At 32.7% G+C, this 20,213-nt stretch overlaps 4 protein-coding genes across 8 annotated transcripts in view; 2 read left to right on the forward strand and 2 right to left on the reverse strand.

Moving 5' to 3' along the window:
* The first annotated feature begins 537 nt into the window (after nucleotides 1-537).
* On the forward strand, nucleotides 538-6,407 carry LOC143199800 (uncharacterized). Its single transcript, XM_076409906.1, has 3 exons — nucleotides 538-728; nucleotides 5,925-6,072; nucleotides 6,130-6,407. The coding sequence occupies exons 1-3, from the start codon at nucleotides 695-697 to the stop codon at nucleotides 6,305-6,307; spliced, it is 360 nt and encodes a 119-aa protein (XP_076266021.1). The 5' UTR covers nucleotides 538-694; the 3' UTR covers nucleotides 6,308-6,407.
* A 1,356-nt stretch (nucleotides 6,408-7,763) lies between these two features.
* On the forward strand, nucleotides 7,764-9,367 carry sing (MARVEL domain-containing protein sing). Its single transcript, XM_076409898.1, has 4 exons — nucleotides 7,764-8,054; nucleotides 8,625-8,807; nucleotides 8,860-9,000; nucleotides 9,158-9,367. The coding sequence occupies exons 1-4, from the start codon at nucleotides 7,902-7,904 to the stop codon at nucleotides 9,236-9,238; spliced, it is 558 nt and encodes a 185-aa protein (XP_076266013.1). The 5' UTR covers nucleotides 7,764-7,901; the 3' UTR covers nucleotides 9,239-9,367.
* A 113-nt stretch (nucleotides 9,368-9,480) lies between these two features.
* LOC143199799 (uncharacterized) lies at nucleotides 9,481-13,655 on the reverse strand. 5 transcript variants are annotated; one of them, XM_076409901.1, is made up of 6 exons: nucleotides 13,513-13,595; nucleotides 12,580-12,827; nucleotides 11,786-11,914; nucleotides 10,519-10,701; nucleotides 9,959-10,081; nucleotides 9,481-9,896 (listed from the first exon to the last, which is right to left on the reverse strand). In XM_076409901.1, exons 3-6 carry the CDS (start codon nucleotides 11,897-11,899, stop codon nucleotides 9,822-9,824), a joined length of 495 nt encoding a protein of 164 aa, XP_076266016.1. In that variant the 5' UTR covers nucleotides 11,900-11,914; nucleotides 12,580-12,827; nucleotides 13,513-13,595; the 3' UTR covers nucleotides 9,481-9,821. The 5 variants fall into 5 exon arrangements, with proteins under 5 accessions (XP_076266016.1, XP_076266015.1, XP_076266020.1 ...); XM_076409900.1 differs by lacking the exon at nucleotides 12,580-12,827 and having other exon boundaries at nucleotides 13,513-13,655; XM_076409905.1 differs by lacking the exon at nucleotides 12,580-12,827 and having other exon boundaries at nucleotides 11,786-11,938; nucleotides 13,513-13,584.
* The window catches only part of LOC143199797 (plasmolipin), a 32,266-nt gene continuing 25,700 nt past the window's right edge, over nucleotides 13,648-20,213 (reverse strand). The window contains exons 2-4 of the mRNA XM_076409899.1: nucleotides 15,571-15,738; nucleotides 15,397-15,516; nucleotides 13,648-14,219 (exon numbers count right to left, since the gene is read on the reverse strand). Of these exons, the coding sequence (XP_076266014.1) occupies nucleotides 14,136-14,219; nucleotides 15,397-15,516; nucleotides 15,571-15,738 (372 nt within the window). The 3' untranslated portion in view covers nucleotides 13,648-14,135. The remainder of the gene's footprint in view (nucleotides 14,220-15,396; nucleotides 15,517-15,570; nucleotides 15,739-20,213) is intronic.

The following is a 20,213-nucleotide window of genomic DNA, read 5'->3' on the forward strand; positions in this document are numbered from 1 at the left end:
ACAATATTTTGCCTCAAAACCAAAACGAATCAATTTGATTGAATCTTGTTTTTCTTCTTCAGTCCATCTTCTCCGATAACTTACCCTGACACTTATTTATATGGATTAATAATAAGTTTAATAAGCTTAATAATATACCAAAAAAATCATTGCATCATAGCTTATTGTATATTTCCAGGATTTTTGATATACGTATTCTTCTCAAGACTCACTTCAGAAGTTCTGTAATATCTTCAGCAGATATAATAAACAGTTAAGGATATTTGGTTCAAATGACATTTGATTGTTTCATTTAAAAAAAAATATCAAGAAAATCTTCAGAATTTTAATAGTAAATCTCATTAGAGGTAAAAACAATGATAAACATAATTGCTTTACAAAAGAAATCCCTCCAAACCCTCATAGATAAACTTGTTGACAACAAAATTCGACTAAGCCTAACGCGAACCAAACCGATTCTTATTATTGTTAGCGTGTACGCTACTGTTTGCCAAAGAGTTATATAGCAACTAGCCTCAATAGCTATGATAAAAATATGAACGTTTTCGCTAGGTTCCACCATCAGTATCAGCGGTACCACCTCCGACACAGGTACCGCGATATTTTCCGCGTCTAGCCGCCGTTCGCAAATCGATAAATTCGCAGACGCGCGTTGTACCGTATTTGTTTATACCGACCTGTCCAGATCCCGATCATGGATAATACGTTGGAAACTCTGTGGAAAATGGGTAATTATCGTCTGTTTTTACCGCTGCCGTTCGCATTATCGAGCATTGGGTCACGTACATAACAGCTAACGGATAGAAATGCTCAGTTTTACAAACTTTCACCATTTTTTTGCAATATTCACTGAAGCTAGAATAATTTGTGTTGAAAATATCAATTATTTTTTAACAACTATTCGTGTTAGATATATATATATATATATATATATATATATATATATATATATATATATATATATATATATATATATATATATATATATATATATATATATATATATATATATATATATATAATTTTCTCTGAAAAAGGTTATTCGAATTTTTATGCATTTTTATACAATTCAAACATGAATCATTGATATATGTACTGTTTTTATCGATGATCTTTTGCTAATTTCTGGGTAAAATCGTAATACCATCATTGTAGAACTTCGTAGATACAAGGGATAGAAAAAAATAACCATAAAAATAATTTTCTTTCTCATTTTACTAATTAGCATTACTCTAGTTAAAAAGTGACAGAATGGAGTCTGATGCGTCCGTTGTCATATGTTAATGTAAATATAACAAAGCAACTCTAACCTACAAACTATTCTCGCTGTTAGTTAACTGTAGTTTAAGTCCTTCGATAATATATGCATTAGATATACTAACATACAAAGTAAAAATAAATTAAATTTTATAACGTTATTTTTGTTTCATTATTTTATTTACATTTTTTTTTGTTGTCGGAGTCCAAATAAACGAAAACTTCTTGAAAAACGAAGTTTGGTGCGACAACGTTGCATTATAAATTTTGATGACGTGCACTGGCTGTTTTGTGGGATGCATTATAGTATGTTGCATGTTGCCAACACTGCTTCCGTGTAAATAATGTGATGCGTGTGTAGTGTTAAGTTTATATGCCAACTCTTAAAATTCAGTGTATTATACGCTCTGTTCTGCGATGGTCAAAATAAATAAAACATCATCGCAAAACTATGTAGGTACTCCACGAATATATATGGAAATTCTTTATTCTCACTAGAACCAATTGAATAAAGTCGACGTTATTCCAGAACAAGACTCGTCAACCTAATTATCAAGGAATCTTTTAAGACAAAAGAAAACTAACGGATATTGTGTTTTTTTAGATCAAACATCTCGTTATCAATTAAATAAATACAAATAAAACTAATAGTAATGTGATACTAGTACAATCGAGGAACAAAATAGTTGAAATATAATAGAGCTACGCCTACTAGATATCTGCGAAGCCCTCCATTATATCTGCAGAAGCCTCGCACACGCAAAGCCATGTATATAACAGAATAAAATTAAATAAAATACGTTCAAACACGGCGTAGTACCGCCAGCCGTGGCGGAGTACTTTCACGGGTTTCACTCTTTCGTACCAGAGAGCGATATCACAGATTTTTCGCACAAAAAATCGCCGTTATTCCTCCATAACATTTCGATCGAACCACTAGTTACCGGCCACTCCGGAATAAATATCACACTATTATAATCTTTATAAATAATAATAACGACAGACAAAATTGAACTATTACCAATAATAAATTAGTTGAAACGTCAAGATGTTCCAGCAATATCTCTATTTGCGTCGATTTTTTTATGGAAATCTAGTAGGCTGTTCAAATTATCTAAACGTCATTGGATCGTCATTTCCGTCGATGACTTTCGGACCAAACCGACGACTAGACGTCAGATTTAATTTTGGTTCTTTTCATTTCATATAAATAGATTTTAGGTATAAAATAACATTAGTCTCAATTGTTATCAGATACACACGTAAACAGGATTACGTTTAATAATGCTGAGCTTTTTGGAAATTAAAGACGCTATTGTCAAAAAATGCGAATATTTTTCATTATTTTCAGCAAAACTTAAAACCAACATCGCAAAAAAAACTGCTATTGCTGATCTATTCAGGCCTACCCATAGTAATTACATTAATATTAACGCCCATAACATTTTATTTAGGATTCTCTGATTTTATGGAAGGTTTACTTCATCTTCAGGCACCTATCATGGAATCAGATTATCTCAAAAATTTCATGTGTCCATTGTTAATATGTCCAGTTGTGCATTATAAGGGTTTTCCATTAGGCGTTGGTCAATATTGGCAGTGTATGACCGCCATGATGTTTTGTTGGCATACATTTAACCTGTTACGATACCAGATCACAATTACAAGTGAAAATATGCAATTTTATTTTATAGAATTACGTTAAATCCAATGATTGCATAATAACTTTTATACAACCTTCAGTTTTTATGTTATACAATGAAAATATTTTTTTTTAAAGTTGGATTTCTGTTTATATATATATTATATATATCGTAAAAATTATAAATTCCATAGGAATTTAACATCGATTTTCGGTTCTTTCGCCCCAAAGTACATATATTTTGAGAGTTTTATCTTTATCCGAGAGTTCAAAAAAAATTGGCACTTTTTCCATATATATAGTCGTGAAAAGTTACGATTTTTGGTCATTTTCAGTTATTCTGCTCCCATTTCTGTTAAAATAATCGCGGGTTAACGAAAACTTCAGGGATTACAAAGATTTTTACGCTTAATCGAATGGTAGTACATTAACTTTCATACAAACTTCAGTTTTTAAGTTATACAATGAAAAACGTATTTTCAAAAAATGAATAGATTTTCGTTTATGTTACCCGAAGGTTTGTCTTAATCCGAAGGAAAACAAAGTTAACATTTTTTTTGTACAATTAGTCGTAAAAAATGACGATTTCTTGTGATTTCTAAGTTTTTATTGTCATTTATATAAAAATAATAGCAGATTAATGAAAAGTACAGTGATTATATTCATCATTAGCGTTAATTTGGCTCAGAAAAAAATCAAACTTATTTTTCACTATCCCAACATATTCTTTACCAGCCTTATGTCTTTGTTTATTTCGTTCAACACAACCATGCACACAGTGTCCGTAGACCTTGTGCTAGTTCATCGCTTACGAACTGAATTTAAACAATAATCTTTGTGAATATACACGTACAACCTTCGAGGTTTCGTAGCTTGTGTCAAGTTCCACCGTGTGAGGAATATCTACCACCGATACGCAGTTATATTCGCGAATATGCATGAAACGCTTCTCAACAGTAATACCGGTTATTTTTACGATTTTACCAAGGATAAAACGCACGGTATATCGGAGGAATGACTAACTATGCTGACCAACCCATTACGATTTATGGAGTGTAATAGTTCTGACATTTTATGGACCAAAAACAATTATTTGTAGCGTTTAACTGGCTCGATTAGTTATACGAGGACTAAAAATTGATTTTAAGGTTTCCAAAAACTTTATTGTGGAAAATAAGAACATTATTACAAGTAGAACATTATTTTCTGTAGCCATTTATTATTTCTGATATCATTAAGTGTCACCTATTCACAGATACATCTATGACTCACACAGGAATTACAAAAAAAATATGAGAGCATTTCACAGAATTATTTTACAATTTTGTAAAAAGAAAAACCATATCAGTATTTTGGCAATGAATAACAAGACCATTAGATGTGAACATCATCACACATACCTGAGATTTTGACTGGTTATCAAACATAACGCATTTCAAAAAATAGTGTTATTCGCATCTCAATATGCTTCGATATGCATTTATTCTTCTACAGTTTCACTAATCCATCCCCTTTCCAACTTGAAGAATTTAGTTTCTATGTAGTGTTCTAAATAAATACTGTGATAAACAGTTATTGTGAGTTCTCCACCCTCACTAACAAAATAAAGATGTTAGGCAAATTCACTGAACTTTCGAGAGGTTAGGTCAATTGAGAAGTCCCCGGCCTCACACATAGATGGCACTAGTAGAATTAAATCCATATGTTTTTTAGTTAGGCCTAACCCTCAAAAGAAGCGTATATAAATTTGACAGCTGACGGGTTATTAGTTTGTGAATTATATCATTTTGACTGAAGCAACTTTTGTTAATGTGAAAAAATGGATTAAAAGGAATTTCGCGTGTTGATAAAATATTGCTTTTTGAACGGAAAAAAATACATTTGAAGCAAAAACTTCGCTTGATGTCGAGTTTCCGAACACTGCCCCAGGAAAATCAACTATCAAGGATTGGTATGCTAAGTTTAGACGTGATGAAATGAGCACCGAAGACGGTGAACGCAGTGGACACCCAAAAGAGGTTGTTATTGTTGTGACAATGGATGAAACATGGCTCCATCATTTTACTCCGAAGTCCAATCGACCGTCACCGAGTGGACTGCACACGATGAACCCGCTCTAAAGCGTGGGAAAACGCAACAGTCAACTGGCAAGGTTATGGCGTTTGTATTTTAGGATGCGCATGTAATAATTTTCATTGACTACCTGAAAAAGGAAGGACCAAAATGCAACTATTACACAGCGTTATTGGGCCGTTTGAAGTACGAAATCGCCGAAAAACGGCCGCATTTGAAGAAGAAGAATGTGCTGCTTCACCACAAAAATGCACCATCTCACAAGAATTGCTTCCTAATCCACAGTATTCTCCAGATCTGGTCCCCAGCAACTATTTCCTGTTCTCAGATCTCAAAAGAATGCTCGCTGGGTAGAAATTTTCTTCGAAGGAAGAGGTGATCGCCGACACTGAGGCCTATTTTGAATCAAAGGACAAATCGTACTACAAAAATGGTATCGAAAAGTTGGAGGGTCGCTATAATCAGTGTATTACCCTTGAAGAGAATTATGTTGAATAAAAAAAACTAATTTCCCCAAAAAAATGTGTTTTACTATAGTAGACAGGGGACTTTTCAATTAACCTGTTATATGTACATATATTTTTTTTTGAGAAAACGATAAAACGCGCCATACATAAATCCACCTGCTATTTATACAACTTAACTAAATTGTTTAAGTTTCCATTAGCTAACAAAAAGGTGGCGATAACGTTTATACGCTGATAATGCTGCCATACCGGTTCGAGACGTATCTAAAGGAATTTTCGATATCACGATATGCGTATGATGAATTAAAATTACCTTGAATCATCTGGTTTTGGTATGACGATCCGAAATTATTGAAATAACACGCCTAAATAAACATTTCACCATGTTAAATCGATATTCTTTTCATAATTTTGTTAATATGGCGAAGGATCAGATATTAATATGGTGAAGGCGCTAGTAAATAATGTTTTACCTCTTTTTGCAGAAGAAAAATCCAGTACGAGCCCGAATATCGAAGAGCTGATCCAGGACGAAAATAATCAGGTGGCGACCGTAGTAATATTCGTCATAGTCTCCGTTCTAGTCATAGTTCTCATATTCCTAATGGCTATCTTCATCGATTGCAGACAACAGTAAATGACACGGATGGTGGATCGACGTTCGATAAACTGATTGCTGTCTTGTTTTAGGAAAATACACGATGCCAAAATAAAAAGTCTCAGGAAAAGGGCCAGGAGGAAGATACAGAGGGTCATTCCTAAGTTGCCGACTATCGGTGAATCCAGGAAGAAGGAGGACGAGCAAAATATCGTGGATCATATGCAGGCGGCGGAGCCAACGGCCTCTTCCTCGTCTGACATACCTTAAACAGTAGCACAGGACGGGTGTCGTATTCACCGTTCTATAAATATAAATGTTTATTATGTGATATATTTGTAAATATATACAGTCTCTATTTTGATATAAATATGTTGTTAATCATTTCATTATATTATGTTCAAAATAAGATATGACCAATTAGGAATTGGCGATTTTTAACATTCTGTCATGGTTTTTTATATTATTCTCTTGAAGTTTTCAAGCAATCATATATCAGGTCATCCTGCAGCTCTTGTATAACCTGTTAGTTTTCATAGGTTTAAATTGGCTTACAATTAAGAGTATCCTCTCACTAACCAGTACAGTTTTTTGATTTTAAGTCCGATCTTCTCTGCTTTTTGTCTAATATGATATCCGAAAGTATATGAAAATGAAAATAATGGAAAATCCTAATTCAATTTCGTAGTTTCAACAGGACAGAGCTCATGTGTATTACTTTTCGTATTAATTTTCTATATTTTTCTCTTATATATGCATGGCTTTACAGAACAGAGCTATCCCTCTATAATTATTACGGTTACTTTCATATTTTTTATGTATTGGAATAGTAATCAATAATTTATTCCTATTTCTATATTCGACTGTACATTTTCCCTCAAAATACAGTACAACATTTTTGATACTATCTTATCTAAACTTTGTCATTTTTCTCAGTATACTCTTTATCTTTTTTATATGTTTATCAATTTTTATATCATCTGTGTACCTGTACATGTGTGTAAGCAAAATAAATATTTATATACCATCATACTTACCACAACAACTGCGACATAGAAATAATTTAATAATGGCTACAAACATGGCAGTATATACGTTGCAGCTGAACTAAAAGAGCAACCACGATATTCCGCAAACACCGGTAAATTTTGCGTCGAAATGAAAGAATTACAAGTCCGAAAGTATTAGAAAATAGAAAGAATAGAATACTATAACTCAATATCACAGTTTCAATTTTTTTTTCAAAATGTAGACAATTTTACATAATTTGCTCCTGTATCTGTATAGTTATGCACAACTTAGTAATCTTCCATAATTGTTACAGTCTCTTTGACCTCCTTTTTATATATCGGGACAATAAGCGCTATTTTTCTATCATGTAAGATTTGTCCCTCTTTCCATACTCTATTGTAAATTTCCCCTAATAATTGAGCAGCTCTCTGACTCTATTTTTTTCAACATTTCTGATACTATCTTGTCTTGATTCTTTTTAATTTTCAGTACACCCTCTATCTCTGATTTTTATCTCCTAAGTGTGCTATCTCTTTGTGTGTAATACGAAATAAATGTTTATATATCATCACCCTTACCACAACAATACCGACATAGAAATCATTTGATAATGGCCGCTAAGATTGCATTAGCGTCACTACCGCTGAAACGAAAAAAGCGAACAGCGACATTCCGCAAACATAGGTCCTAAAATAGATGGAGACCCTCCACCCATTCATGCGCGTATCCCCCACAGCACATGTTTATTTCCGACAGAAGTCGCGTGCCATATACTGACAGGAAAGCATCTTAATTCGCGGGACAACGTACCGGTGGCTGGTCGAGTTTTGGAGACGAGAAAAGTTTTCGGAAAATGCATCAGAAACGAGGTCCCACCGTTGTTAACGTTCCAGTGCATTCGAGCAGGACGCAAAACGGTTTTTCCTGTTGTTGTTGTCAGTGTTGTACTTGCATACACCTGGAATACTTTAAAACGCGGTCAGGGATGATCAAACTGGCCGAACTGGTGAGTATTCTATCACGACTAAAAAATCCACCAAAAAATCGCTAACAGTTATTGTTTATATAGAATATCGACTATTTTTTGTACACAGCTCATTTTATCCATTTCGATAAAAATATAAATCTGCTAGTATTGTAAATTCATTAAAAATGTTTCTAAAATTCAACGATATATCATTATTTTTACTATTAATTAATATTGAAATAAATTATTTCTTGTCCGTATTCTGTATTCGCTATTTTCGTCTTTAACTTTGAAACAAAAGTAATTAAAGTAATTTAAGATTAACTTTTATTTATATCCCTGTAAGTTGAATTTTTTTTGCCTGTTGAAAAATGAATGGATTTATCTTTATGTCATATATATTTAAAAATATAAATTTTAGATAATTTTAACATGGATTTTCGTTTCTTTCATCCCAAAATACATATATTTTAAAATTGTCATCTTCATAGGAGTGACGAAAAATTTTCGCACTTAAATAATCGCAGGTTAATGAAAATTGCAGAGATTATAGAGAATTTTATGCTGAATAGAATTATATATATACATATAACACTTACATTTTTTCAGATATTAGGATTTCTTTGTCAAGGCATAGGACTTCAGTACGGATCCGGACTTTCAGACGACCTTGGACTATCGTTTAAATCATTTTTTACTAATGTCGTCTGGTGCTTGTCTACCACACTTTTTCTAGTAATCTGCTACGTGTTTTCCCCAAAATCAATAGGATTAGTGAAATCTTCCATCTTTGTACGTAATAAACTATACTCTGGTTTCAACTAAATTATGTTTAAAATTACAGGAGGTCCTCTTTAATAGCCTGGCTGCTTTCACTTTTTTGGGCACTTGTTCGTATCTAGCATACGTGGTGAACGAAGTTCTGAATCCGGTGAACTTTTTCATGTCACAATTTCGAGGTTATCCGGCGATGAGCACAGCCTATGTGAGTACTTTTCCCTTTGTTTTGTTTTACTAACCTCTCACTGTCAAAGAGCGTTAAATTTTAAGAAGACGAATTCAACCGATAACCTCGTCCTCCCATGATTTTAATATTCTTCGATAAAAAACGAAATATAACGTAAGAATATTTATTTTTTCAGATACTTGGGTCCATTTTGGGACTTGTATACGCGTACGATGCTTATAAATCGTACAGGTACTTCAAAGGATATAGATATTGACCGCGGCGATTCAGAGATACTGTATATTGACGTATGGATTATTTAGTTAAGAAGATGTCTTTATTTTTATACCCATATTGTGATAAAGTTATTTATAATAACTTCCATAATAAACTATCGTTATTATTATTCATGTTTTTTATCAAAGAAGCTATAGCACAAAGAATGAACCTTAAAAACCGAGAGATGGAAGAGCAAACATAAGATGGCGTCAAATGACGACCAATAAAAGGGTATCACAATAAAAGTAACGGTTTTATTACAAAAAAAAAATTAGAGGCTAAAATATAAATATCTTAAAATGTATATACCAAGGCACGTACAGATGGCAGCACATAAACGTCAACATTGAGTAAACTTTTCACAGCAAGACCAATATAAATATTAATCGTATTTTAAAAAAGTTTGAAATATACCCTATAACATAATATTCATATTATATTAAACACCAACCGCCAGACTGCCACGATTTTGTTCCAGTTGTATCATAGTTGGCGTTTCAGAAAACAACGTAAGCTATGAGTTATGTTCTAGCTGGCAGTTAATATAACAAATAATTCTTAATGAAATTTTGATGATTATTTTACATTCCTTTATAGCTTCTCCAAGCGAACACGGTACTCAGTAAGTATAAAACAGCATTTATCATTGCTATAATCTAAAAATATATACTTTGTTAGTTGTATATATTGGAAGATTAGAATATAATCCTATGCTTACCGCAGCTGCAAACAACGGCTCATAAACATAGTAGTAATCGTTCTTCTTTTGATTTAACGTGATGACGTATATTAATCCCACTACCAGGATGAACACGCAGCCAAGGAAATGATATATCACTTCCTGAAAAAGTAAAAATATATTTCACAAAAACGGCGAAGGCGACTGGCGATTTCGTTATTTGCTAGATTATGTAGAAACTAATTGGTAAACATCTCTTTCGGTGCCGACCTGGTGAAGACGGGCGCGCGAGGCCGCTTATTTATTTAGGTCAAAATATTTACTAATTTTACGAACTCCCCACCTAATATCCTTGAAAATGTCTGAGCTATATCGTCACCGCTTTAATTGATTTAATCAGTCTCGATGCAATTTGACCATCGGTGGATTACGGTTGGACATAGCCGAAACATCTTCTGAATAATAATCTTCGGATAATCTATAAGTGTGCGGATTTTCTTATTGAGATATTTATAATGAAATATTTCTAGTATACGGTGGCTCACGCCCATGGTGTTTGTTTGGTTGCCTGTACTCAAAAGTAAAGAATTCATACTTACATAAATGGTTCTAGGTAACAAAGAAGCCGTGGCTATCGATAGTAAACAAGATAATAATATCATAAAAGTTCCAGACATGAAGATGGCGGCCACTATCAGGAAAAGTATATCGGCGGTGGGCCAATGTCTCTGATTATTCGTTAAGTAATGCGCCACCAATCCTACACACACGATTCCGAGAAGCTAAAAATAAAAATCAAAACAAATGCATTAAAATTAAACTCTCGATATTTAAATCATTAAAATGCCTATGAAAACGACTATCGACTGTTTAGTAATCTATTACTTTTTACTATCGACTGGTTCAATCGTATACTTTCAGTTACTATTTTCGGACCTATTAGTTTCATTCGACTGACTTTTAGCGTTCTGTCTTTGCCGCCCTAGCCGCGGCCTTGAAACTTGTAGTAATATTGTAAATAAGAACATGTACAATATATAGCAGCATTTTGCAACTCTATTTTTCAAGATTATTTATTAATGTAATAAGGTAAAAAAAAATTCATTGATAAATAGAAAAACAATTTGGATTGCATTTATGTTATCTTGACAATAGTAGGTAAATAATAATATTTTTAATAATAAAATATTATTAATTATTAATAAATAAACTTATCATGGCATTTAGAAAGTCTCTTAAATAGTTGATAAAGTTTTATTACTCCATTCCTCTTAAAGTCGAATATATAAAATAAAAAAATAATTTTGCACGTTTCAAAATAAATGTGTTGTTCGAAAAAATAGTCCAAATCGAAATAGTAATTACTACTTTCAGTCGCTAGATTTTTTTACTATCGACTGTTTTGCAACTATCGACAGTTTATACTATTTTCAGTCGATAGTTCCCAATGTTAATTATAATAATGTTGTAATTTATTTACGGACATTTAGATTTACATTTAAAAACATATAATCGGTTGAAATAATCGTCATAAATATAAATTTGTTATCAAGAAATATGAATAAGCATAACGAACGAGGCTCTGTAACAATTGAATAACGCTGATGAAAGAATTTTACAAGGACGAGAAACCGAATCATCAATGACGTATGACTCATTTCCCTCCGATTATATCGGTCCGATTGATATGAAGAATTTAGCTAAAAATGTATGAAAATACAGAAATACAATCGTATAATGGAGCATTGTGTTCAGAAAAAAGCTATTCACGCGATACTGGGTCAAGATCGCGGTATATTTTCGAGTCTGTTGGCCAAATAAGGAAGCCGTTTATTTTAACTCCGACATTACTTTATAGAAACTCACCAGTTCGAAAAATTTCAGTATTCCTGGCCATGTTTTCAAATATCCTGTGTTGATAATTATCGCTGAGGTTGTGGTTGTGGTGGTAGTTCTGGTGACCGTGACTGTGTGCGACATCTTTGCGACTTCCCTCTACATCAGACACAAACACGCACACTTAACACACAAAATATCAAAATCCAGAATGAATAATACGAAATAAAAACGTAATAATTGCTTTCTAAACAATCGTGTTTACATGGCACTAATGTCATTATAATCTTTTTTTATCAATATCTTTATTAGCAATGCTTGCGGATTTATAATAGCGTAAAACTGATAAAACTATAAAATTTTTTAAGTCGCTGAAAAACTAAATATTTATGAGTTGGCTAAAATGTTATATTAATCGTAATATAAATATTAGGTCGAGCCAATGAAAGAGCCAGGCTAAAAAACAATTAGCACCAAGAACTTGGCCCAAAAATGTTCTTGAATAATCAGCGATTGGCTTGGGGAAAACGTTTCCTTAAAATAAAGCAAATTACAAAAACAAAACACTTGATACTAATGTTTACGAAAGCGACCATTCCCAAAATAGAAAATATCTAGAGAACATTAAAAATTAAAATAAGTGTACTTCTTTCTCTCACAAATGTTTCAACAAACCGTCGATTACTTCAGCTCTATTTTAAGAATAATTTTATCAAAATGCAGTTCCCGCGTCACCTACATACACCTGGCGTACCTTTTTCATGTTTTCGTCAAAATCGCAACGGAAAAAATTGACAATTAGGCAAAAATGCAGTTTTTCTTACCGTTCAAACGAAATCCAACACGAGAAATCAGCGTAATGCACTCTTTATCGCTGGTTATACACCGAAATAAACTGGCGAATGAATCAGCTAGCTAGGCGTACGACTCGCCTCGCTCGCAATCCGCAAACCGACTGCTTAACCGGAGGTTAAGTAAACCGAATATTCGATATGGTGCTTTCGAAATATTACTGACGTGCTTCGTGGGTGCGGCTGACGGGACTAGGGCTGCCAAAATTGTACTTACGGCTCTGAAAACAACACTCCCAAACCTTTCATTCAAATTAACAAAACCACAACTCTAAATTATGTTATTTTTTATCATTTCTAGTTCAACACAAGTTTATCAATCAAAGTAGTTCCGAAACAATCATTCATTGTCTTAAAACAGAATATAAAACATATAATTTTAGCAATGTATAAATAAACAAATACTATATAATATAAGGAACAAAAAACGTATCTTTCATTATAAACATTACACAAACAGAACAATATTCCTCTATTAAATATTAACATACACTTCAATTACTATTATTCAAAGTAATCCCATGTTTTTTTATGTTTATCTTCACTGCACGAAAATAAAGATGAACACACGCATATCAGAGCCTACTTTAATCCGAGTTTCTTTTTGTTGGCGCTTGTTTTTCCTGTCGAAAACAAAAATTAACATTGTCCGATATCTTTATGGGGTCTAGGTCTGTCCAAAATATCGTAAAAGCCACTACGATTTTAATTTTTTGCGAAACTGGCAGCGCTCCAAGCCAAGCAATCATTCAGTTTCGTGGATTTTATATTCTGGCAACGATAATTGCGAAATGAATTTGTATGGAACCGATTTAATTTCGAGTCGGAACGGGTCGGATTTACGTAATCTTATTTCGCGGTGTCTTGTTTTTTTTATATATAATTTAGGAAACATTTCGTACTCACCATAGCTCTATGTATCTTCCTCGATGTATCGGATCACATTACCTCTCCAAAAATAACCAAAAACACCCCATCAGAACTGTCAAGAATCAGTATCGATTATCAACAGATATTTCGAAATGGAAATAAAACAAAGGATTTATAAAAATACCTTGTACTTTTATAAGTTCTCTTTTATATATTATTTTTATTGCTATCAATTCAAATACAAATAATACATTAGATCGGCAACTAACATTACAAGGCTCTATCGAACCTGGCACATCCACCAATACATAAAGATATTTTAATAAATAGAGGTAATGAAACACTAACGTACAAAAATAATTATAATTAATTAATAACAAACACTCTGTATATTCTGCATTATTATTTACAAAATAACATCGATCAATATAGAACGGATAAAATGCACGTTTTAAATATATAAAACTTATGTATAACAACAATTAGTAAAATATCTGGTACTGTACAAAAAAAGAGAAAACAAAGTTGGATGTCTTATCTTAGCTTAACATACATTGGTGAATACGTTAAATGTAATTCACACGAACTTCTTTTAGCTTATCAACAATAACTTAAAGCTAAAGTACTTATCGACAAAAAAAACGTAAAAATATCTTAATCTAGTTTGTTCTGGTGCCTTTCCATTCTAGGTGCAGAAGATACGTAGCAAAACCGTATACAACAGCGTTGATGATGCCGAATACCTGAAATAATAAAATAATTTTTCAAGACCATTAAGTGTCCGAAGTTTTAATTAGACGACCAACATAACTCACTTCGTAAACCTGGCGCATTCATAAAAATGTTATTATAAGTTTATAAATTATCACTGAACCAATAAATATCAAAAACAAACCTAATTATCTTGTTTATTTTGGTCGGTAAATATTTTACAGTTTAATATACTCGTTATATATATTAGGTGTTGTTCGTTGGTTATAACACATAAAGATTATAACAAGGTTAATAATAAAAACCATTTGAAAATTATATTCCACGCAAATGACTGAAACAAAACGGTACGGCACTGTTTAAAATTCTCAAAATTGTCTCGATTGTTTAACGAACCGATTAGAATGCGCGTGTGTGATTTTGAAACAAATATTTGTCGTTCTTTTCCATTTCCACCGATGCAGTCAACGAGCAAAATGGTTTAGAGTTTCGCTGTCTTACTGGTTGCAAATCGCCGGTCGTTATTTACGTTTTTAAATGGCGACCTCGAAAATTTCAAGTTTCCAGTGAGTTCATAATTCGTTATAGAACGATCAAGTGTGATCGGATATAAACAGTTGCGTTACGAGCAGTGGCGGCTGGTGCATAAGCGCTGCAGTCCTGCAGAGCTCCCCTCAAAATAATTATGCAATTTAACTGAAATACTAAAACTCTTATTGCAATAAATGATAAAAAACTGCAATGGAAGTACTAGCCACGAAAGTAACGTGGACCAATGGGATACCGTCGGTAGTCTATCGACTTAACGCAATTATTTATCTGGACCACACGAACGTGCTCTGCAAGCTCCTTCAAACATTCAGGCGGCACGATATTTAAATGGATTTCGCTGCATTTAGTCCAGCGTCGTATGGTCCGTATGTGATATCGGTTATCTGTATTCGGCCAGTTAATAATAACAATATGAATAACTGTGACTATGGAAGTGGTCATTAATTTAATTAATTTAGAGAAATTTAAATATTCTTACGAAGAAAGGTTGGAATTTAAAGGAAAAGGTAGACGGTTACAGAATATTATTATTGGGAAATCTGGTGCAAGTAAGCGCATCAAAACATTTCTCGGAAATTCAATGGCCGAAGCCCTTTCAGTGCAATCTATTAAAAAACGGTTTATCTCCGAAATAGACGCGATTAAAAGGAAATTTACCCCAGCTGCTATGGATGATCCTCTTCTGTAATGACCGGGATGCAGTGAAGATGAAACGATCAGTTGCAGGATAAAGGCGATGATGTAACAAATTGTACATATAGCTGTGTTGACGTATTCCTAAAAATATATTTCATGGTTATCCTTCTTAATTCTATTTATTTAAATACTTACAGTCAGTAACCAGTTGATGGGGAAATTGGTTGCCTCCCTGATCCCCAGGAGATAGATGGCGATCCATATCAAGGTACCGATAAAACTGACCACCGCCACAAACAGGAAGAAGTGCGTGCCTGAATAATAGGCCGGTGAGGCCAGGGACATACACAGGATACCCAGTACCTGAAACAAAAGGGTTTTCGTTAATTTTTCCGGTGGACACGGCGTCCGATATCTAGACGCAACAACGAAACATATTAGTATCGTTTGTTCTAAGAAAGCGGCGTTTACAGGAGGTCTCGTATTGACTAATGTTCAAGGTCTCACGTCGTCTAATATTTTAAAGCATAAAATACTCTATTTTCATCCTGAGAAGCGAAAAATGGTTTGCGTAAGACGTCTCGTCGAATGCCTTTTATTAGTGCACTTACAATGCAGACTGGACGCCAATAGATTATTTCTCATCAACATATTTTTAATTGTCTCAAGGAAAATGCACTTTGAATAGACAATTTTTAAATAAATAAAGCCAAGGACTTAAAATTAAGTATCTATTATTATAGTTACTATTGTACTCTGTAATTAAAAGTGTAAAAAGACAAACGAGAAGTAATTAAAGATAAAAAGAGAGAAGTAGGTGACAATAAACTGGCGACCCCACAAACAAAACTCGAAAGTTTACAATACAAACGAGACATCCAAAATCTGATAGAAGAATCAATAGATATATATAGCAGCTACCTACATCCAAAGAGTCTAATTAGAGGTCCAAGTTCAAGAGGAACAAAAGACCTACAAAATGTATCCTTGCCATAAGGAAAAATGATGGACATCTATGTATTCTCAAGAAAGAACTACAAATCATGTTATAGTAGTGGTATCCCGGATGTATAACCTAATTATCATCCAGAACTAGGACCACTAGATAAGTGAAAATTGTTCTGATCCTTTAGAATGTGTAATTTTCGAGATATATTACATCAAAAGCAATAATAGACCCAACAAAGACAACATAAAAAATAGCATTGGAAAGGTTTGGGAGAAATTATCTTTATTTCTTAACATTCTCCCCTCGTCATAAACGTCAAAGTTGCCCATGAAATAAACAGTTCAATGCCTTCTAAATTAACATGTACAGATGTTAATATCCTACGTCATCATATAGGTTCTTCAGATATTCTACAATTAAATAAGAATATGAATATACTGGACTAAAAGGAATATAACAATCCCAAACTAAATTATTATCTAGATCTAGCACCACTAGATAAGTGAAAATTGTTTTGATTCATTTTTTTCCAACGAAACAGACAGTGTCAATGTACCAATGCCGTCGATGATGGTGCTTCTTCGATGGCCATTCGACACAGATACAAGCGGCGTGAAAGTGACTCGAGAAATTCTAAGTGTATATATAGCTCATAGTACGCGAGGGGAATCAAATGAATGAGAGAGAAAAAACGAGGCGATATTAAGGTCGACTCGCCTACCAGAATACAGACAGATTTGGTCAGTATTTCCAATTGTAACGAAGATGTCACTCACGCACGGTTATATCAAAATAATTTCGTTGTTTACAGCAAATATCTCATGATAATTTCGTCATTATATATATAATTGTGATTGTTAAAGTAAACATACATTTCTTCTTTAGTTAAAAGAAGGAATCTGTGTTAAGTATAATAATGAAATGTTACTAGTTTCTAGGGACTTTGGAGTTATGTAGTTGTCAGATATATAGAAGTGTTAGTCAAGAGAAAAACCACGTTGTTGTTGTTTGTTATTGTATATAGATTCATTCATTAGTTCGTTTACATAGTCTTCAACTGCTTAGATAGGTGTATTAAATAAAGCTACTTGTTAAAACTAATCTCACTATATCAATTAATAACCGTAAAATCTCAACAGTGATGAATAAAAGATTCCGAAAGGTTTAATTTAGTACAAGACTCACGGAACAAGTAATATATATCGGAAGAAGCAAATTCAGGTGCATACTGGAGGTAGTTAAACCTCACCTTTTATTAGGCAAAATCGACCTTCAAATATTAGCTCTGCTAGTTATTAAGTTCTCAATATAAAGGTTTCGGGCACCGAGAAAAATATCGATATTTCGATACTTTAAAAAATATCGATATATCGTTTAAGATATTTTTTAAAAAATGTTATCGCCGGCTTGGTGGCGCAGCGGTAAAGGCGATGGGACGGTCCTCCTACTGTTGCGATAGCCGCGGGTTCGAATCGTGCTGGGGTAATGGTGCATGGTCGTAAATTGTTTGTTTGTGATTGTTTAAAATTTGTGAATGTTCTAGGCAAGAGTGTAAAATCCGACAAGGAAGATGATCGCAGTCACGCCAGTAACCAGGCTGGTAAGAGATGAGTGGTTTTCTATTTATGTCACATACCACGTTAAACTTCCTGGCCCAGTCCAGATAAACCTATAGTTGGTAAAAGGAGACTTTAAAATATATATATAAAAAAATTGTTATCGATGTTTCTTGCAATATATATTGGTATTTTTAACAAACCCTTACAAATACCAAAATACACTAAACATTTAGAAACAAGTACGAATTTAAAAGATTTATTAAAAGTAACTAATTGGTTTTTTATAATGTTTAAGAAATAAATATATATTTTTGAAAGAATAACCTTATCTCAACATCTTCCAACAATCAAAAATAATACCAAAAAAACACGATTTTCTTTTATTAATTGAAACAACTACGAAGATTCTTTTAGAAAGTTTAAATAACCGACTAGATGGAAGACGTTTAGCTTTAAATTGGGTACCAATTGGTATACAAGAGACGATCCTCGGCTGTTAATCGATTTGTGTGTCAAACCGTGCACCGTCAATACGTTTATTTTGATGTAGTAGTAGTAGTAAAGGTACGTAAAAAAACCGGACAAGATCTAGCCAGCTGAGGAATTCGACCATAGGCGGCGGCATTGAAATAATAATTACATAGCAAAGTAAGACGTAGAAGTACATAGAAAAAATAACAATGGCACCATTATTAGCTAGTATAATGAGTATACGAAATATGTTATTTGAATTATATTTAAAGAGAGTTAATGCTTGAATATCTAAGAAAAAAATTGTTAACGCAGATAGTAAAGTTGAAGGAACATTTTCACGGCATAAGAATTTTAAAAATGTTTAAGGGCCTGAAGAATCTCTCAGAATTGGAAAGTTCAAATACATAAATAAAGGAGAAGAAAGCTGGCTTAAATAGTTGTTGAAGTAATAAGCTCGATTAAATCGGTCAAGCTCCAAGGGCTTTCACTTCTTTATCAAAACACTCATTTTCCAATTCTCCTGTATAGATCCGGGGCCTAGACGTTGTTAGGAGTGCTTCAAATGCGGTGAATTTTAATTTTTAAGGTACATAACGTATAGACGCTTTTCATTATATATCTTTAAGATTTGTTGTATAAACATTATTATACTACCATTGGATTCGGCGCAAAATTCTTTATAATTCCTGTAATTTTCATTAGTCTATGATAGTTTGAATAAAAATAAGAGCAAAAATATTGAAAATGACCAAAAATCCTAAATTTTTACGATTATATCTATATCGAAAAAGTACCAAAAATCTTTACCTCTCGGATATGGATGAAACTCTTATTATAAAAATATTTTGAGGTGAAAGAAATGAAAACCCTTATTAAATTCTATAATCTATCTATCTTCTATAATCTCTATAATCCGTGCAATTTTCATTACCCTACGATAATCTGAACAAGAAATGACAGCAAAAATATTGCAAATGGCCAAAAATTGCAAAATTTCACGACTATATATATAGAAAAAGTACTAAAATTTTTCACCTCTCGGATATAGATAAAACTCTCATTATATAAGTATTTTGAGGTGAAAGAAACGAAAATTCTTGTTAAATTGCTTTAAAATTTATAGTTTTTAAGTTATGTGTCACAAACAGTAATCTACCAATTTTTTAAAAATATGTTTTTCATCCTATAACTTAAAAACTAAAGGCTGTATAAAAACTACTATACCATCACTCGATTCAGCTTAAAATTCTCTATAATCTCTGTCAATTTCATTAACCTATGATAATCGGAACAAAAATGACAGCAAAAATATTGCAAATGGTCAAAAATCGCAAATTTTCATGACTATATATATGGAAAAAGTACTACAATTTTTCACCTCTCGGATATAGATAAAACTCTCATTATATAAGTATTTTGAGGTGAAAGAAACGAAAATTCTTGTTAAATTGCTTTAAAATTTATAGTTTTTAAGTTATGTATCACAAACAGTAATCTACCAATTTTTTGAAAATAGGTTTTTCATCATATAACTCAAAAACTAAAGGCTGTATAAAAACTACTATACCATCACTCGATTCAGCTTAAAATTCTCTATAATCCCTGTCAATTTCATTAATCTATGATAATCTGATTAAAAATGACAGCAAAAAAGATTGCAAATGGCCAAAAATCGCAAATTTTCATGACTATATATATGGAAAAAGTACTAAAATTTTTTACCTCTCAGATATAGATAAAACTCTCATTATATAAGTATTTTGAGGTGAAAGAAACGAAAATTCTTGTTCAATTGCTTTAAAATTTATAATTTTTAAGTTATGTGTCACAAACAGTAATCTACCAATTTTTTGAAA

This window comes from Rhynchophorus ferrugineus, unplaced genomic scaffold (genome assembly GCF_030347505.1).
Source record: "Rhynchophorus ferrugineus isolate W39M unplaced genomic scaffold, kcgeb_rfMv2 rfM7, whole genome shotgun sequence".
Lineage (NCBI taxonomy): Eukaryota > Metazoa > Arthropoda > Insecta > Coleoptera > Curculionidae > Rhynchophorus > Rhynchophorus ferrugineus.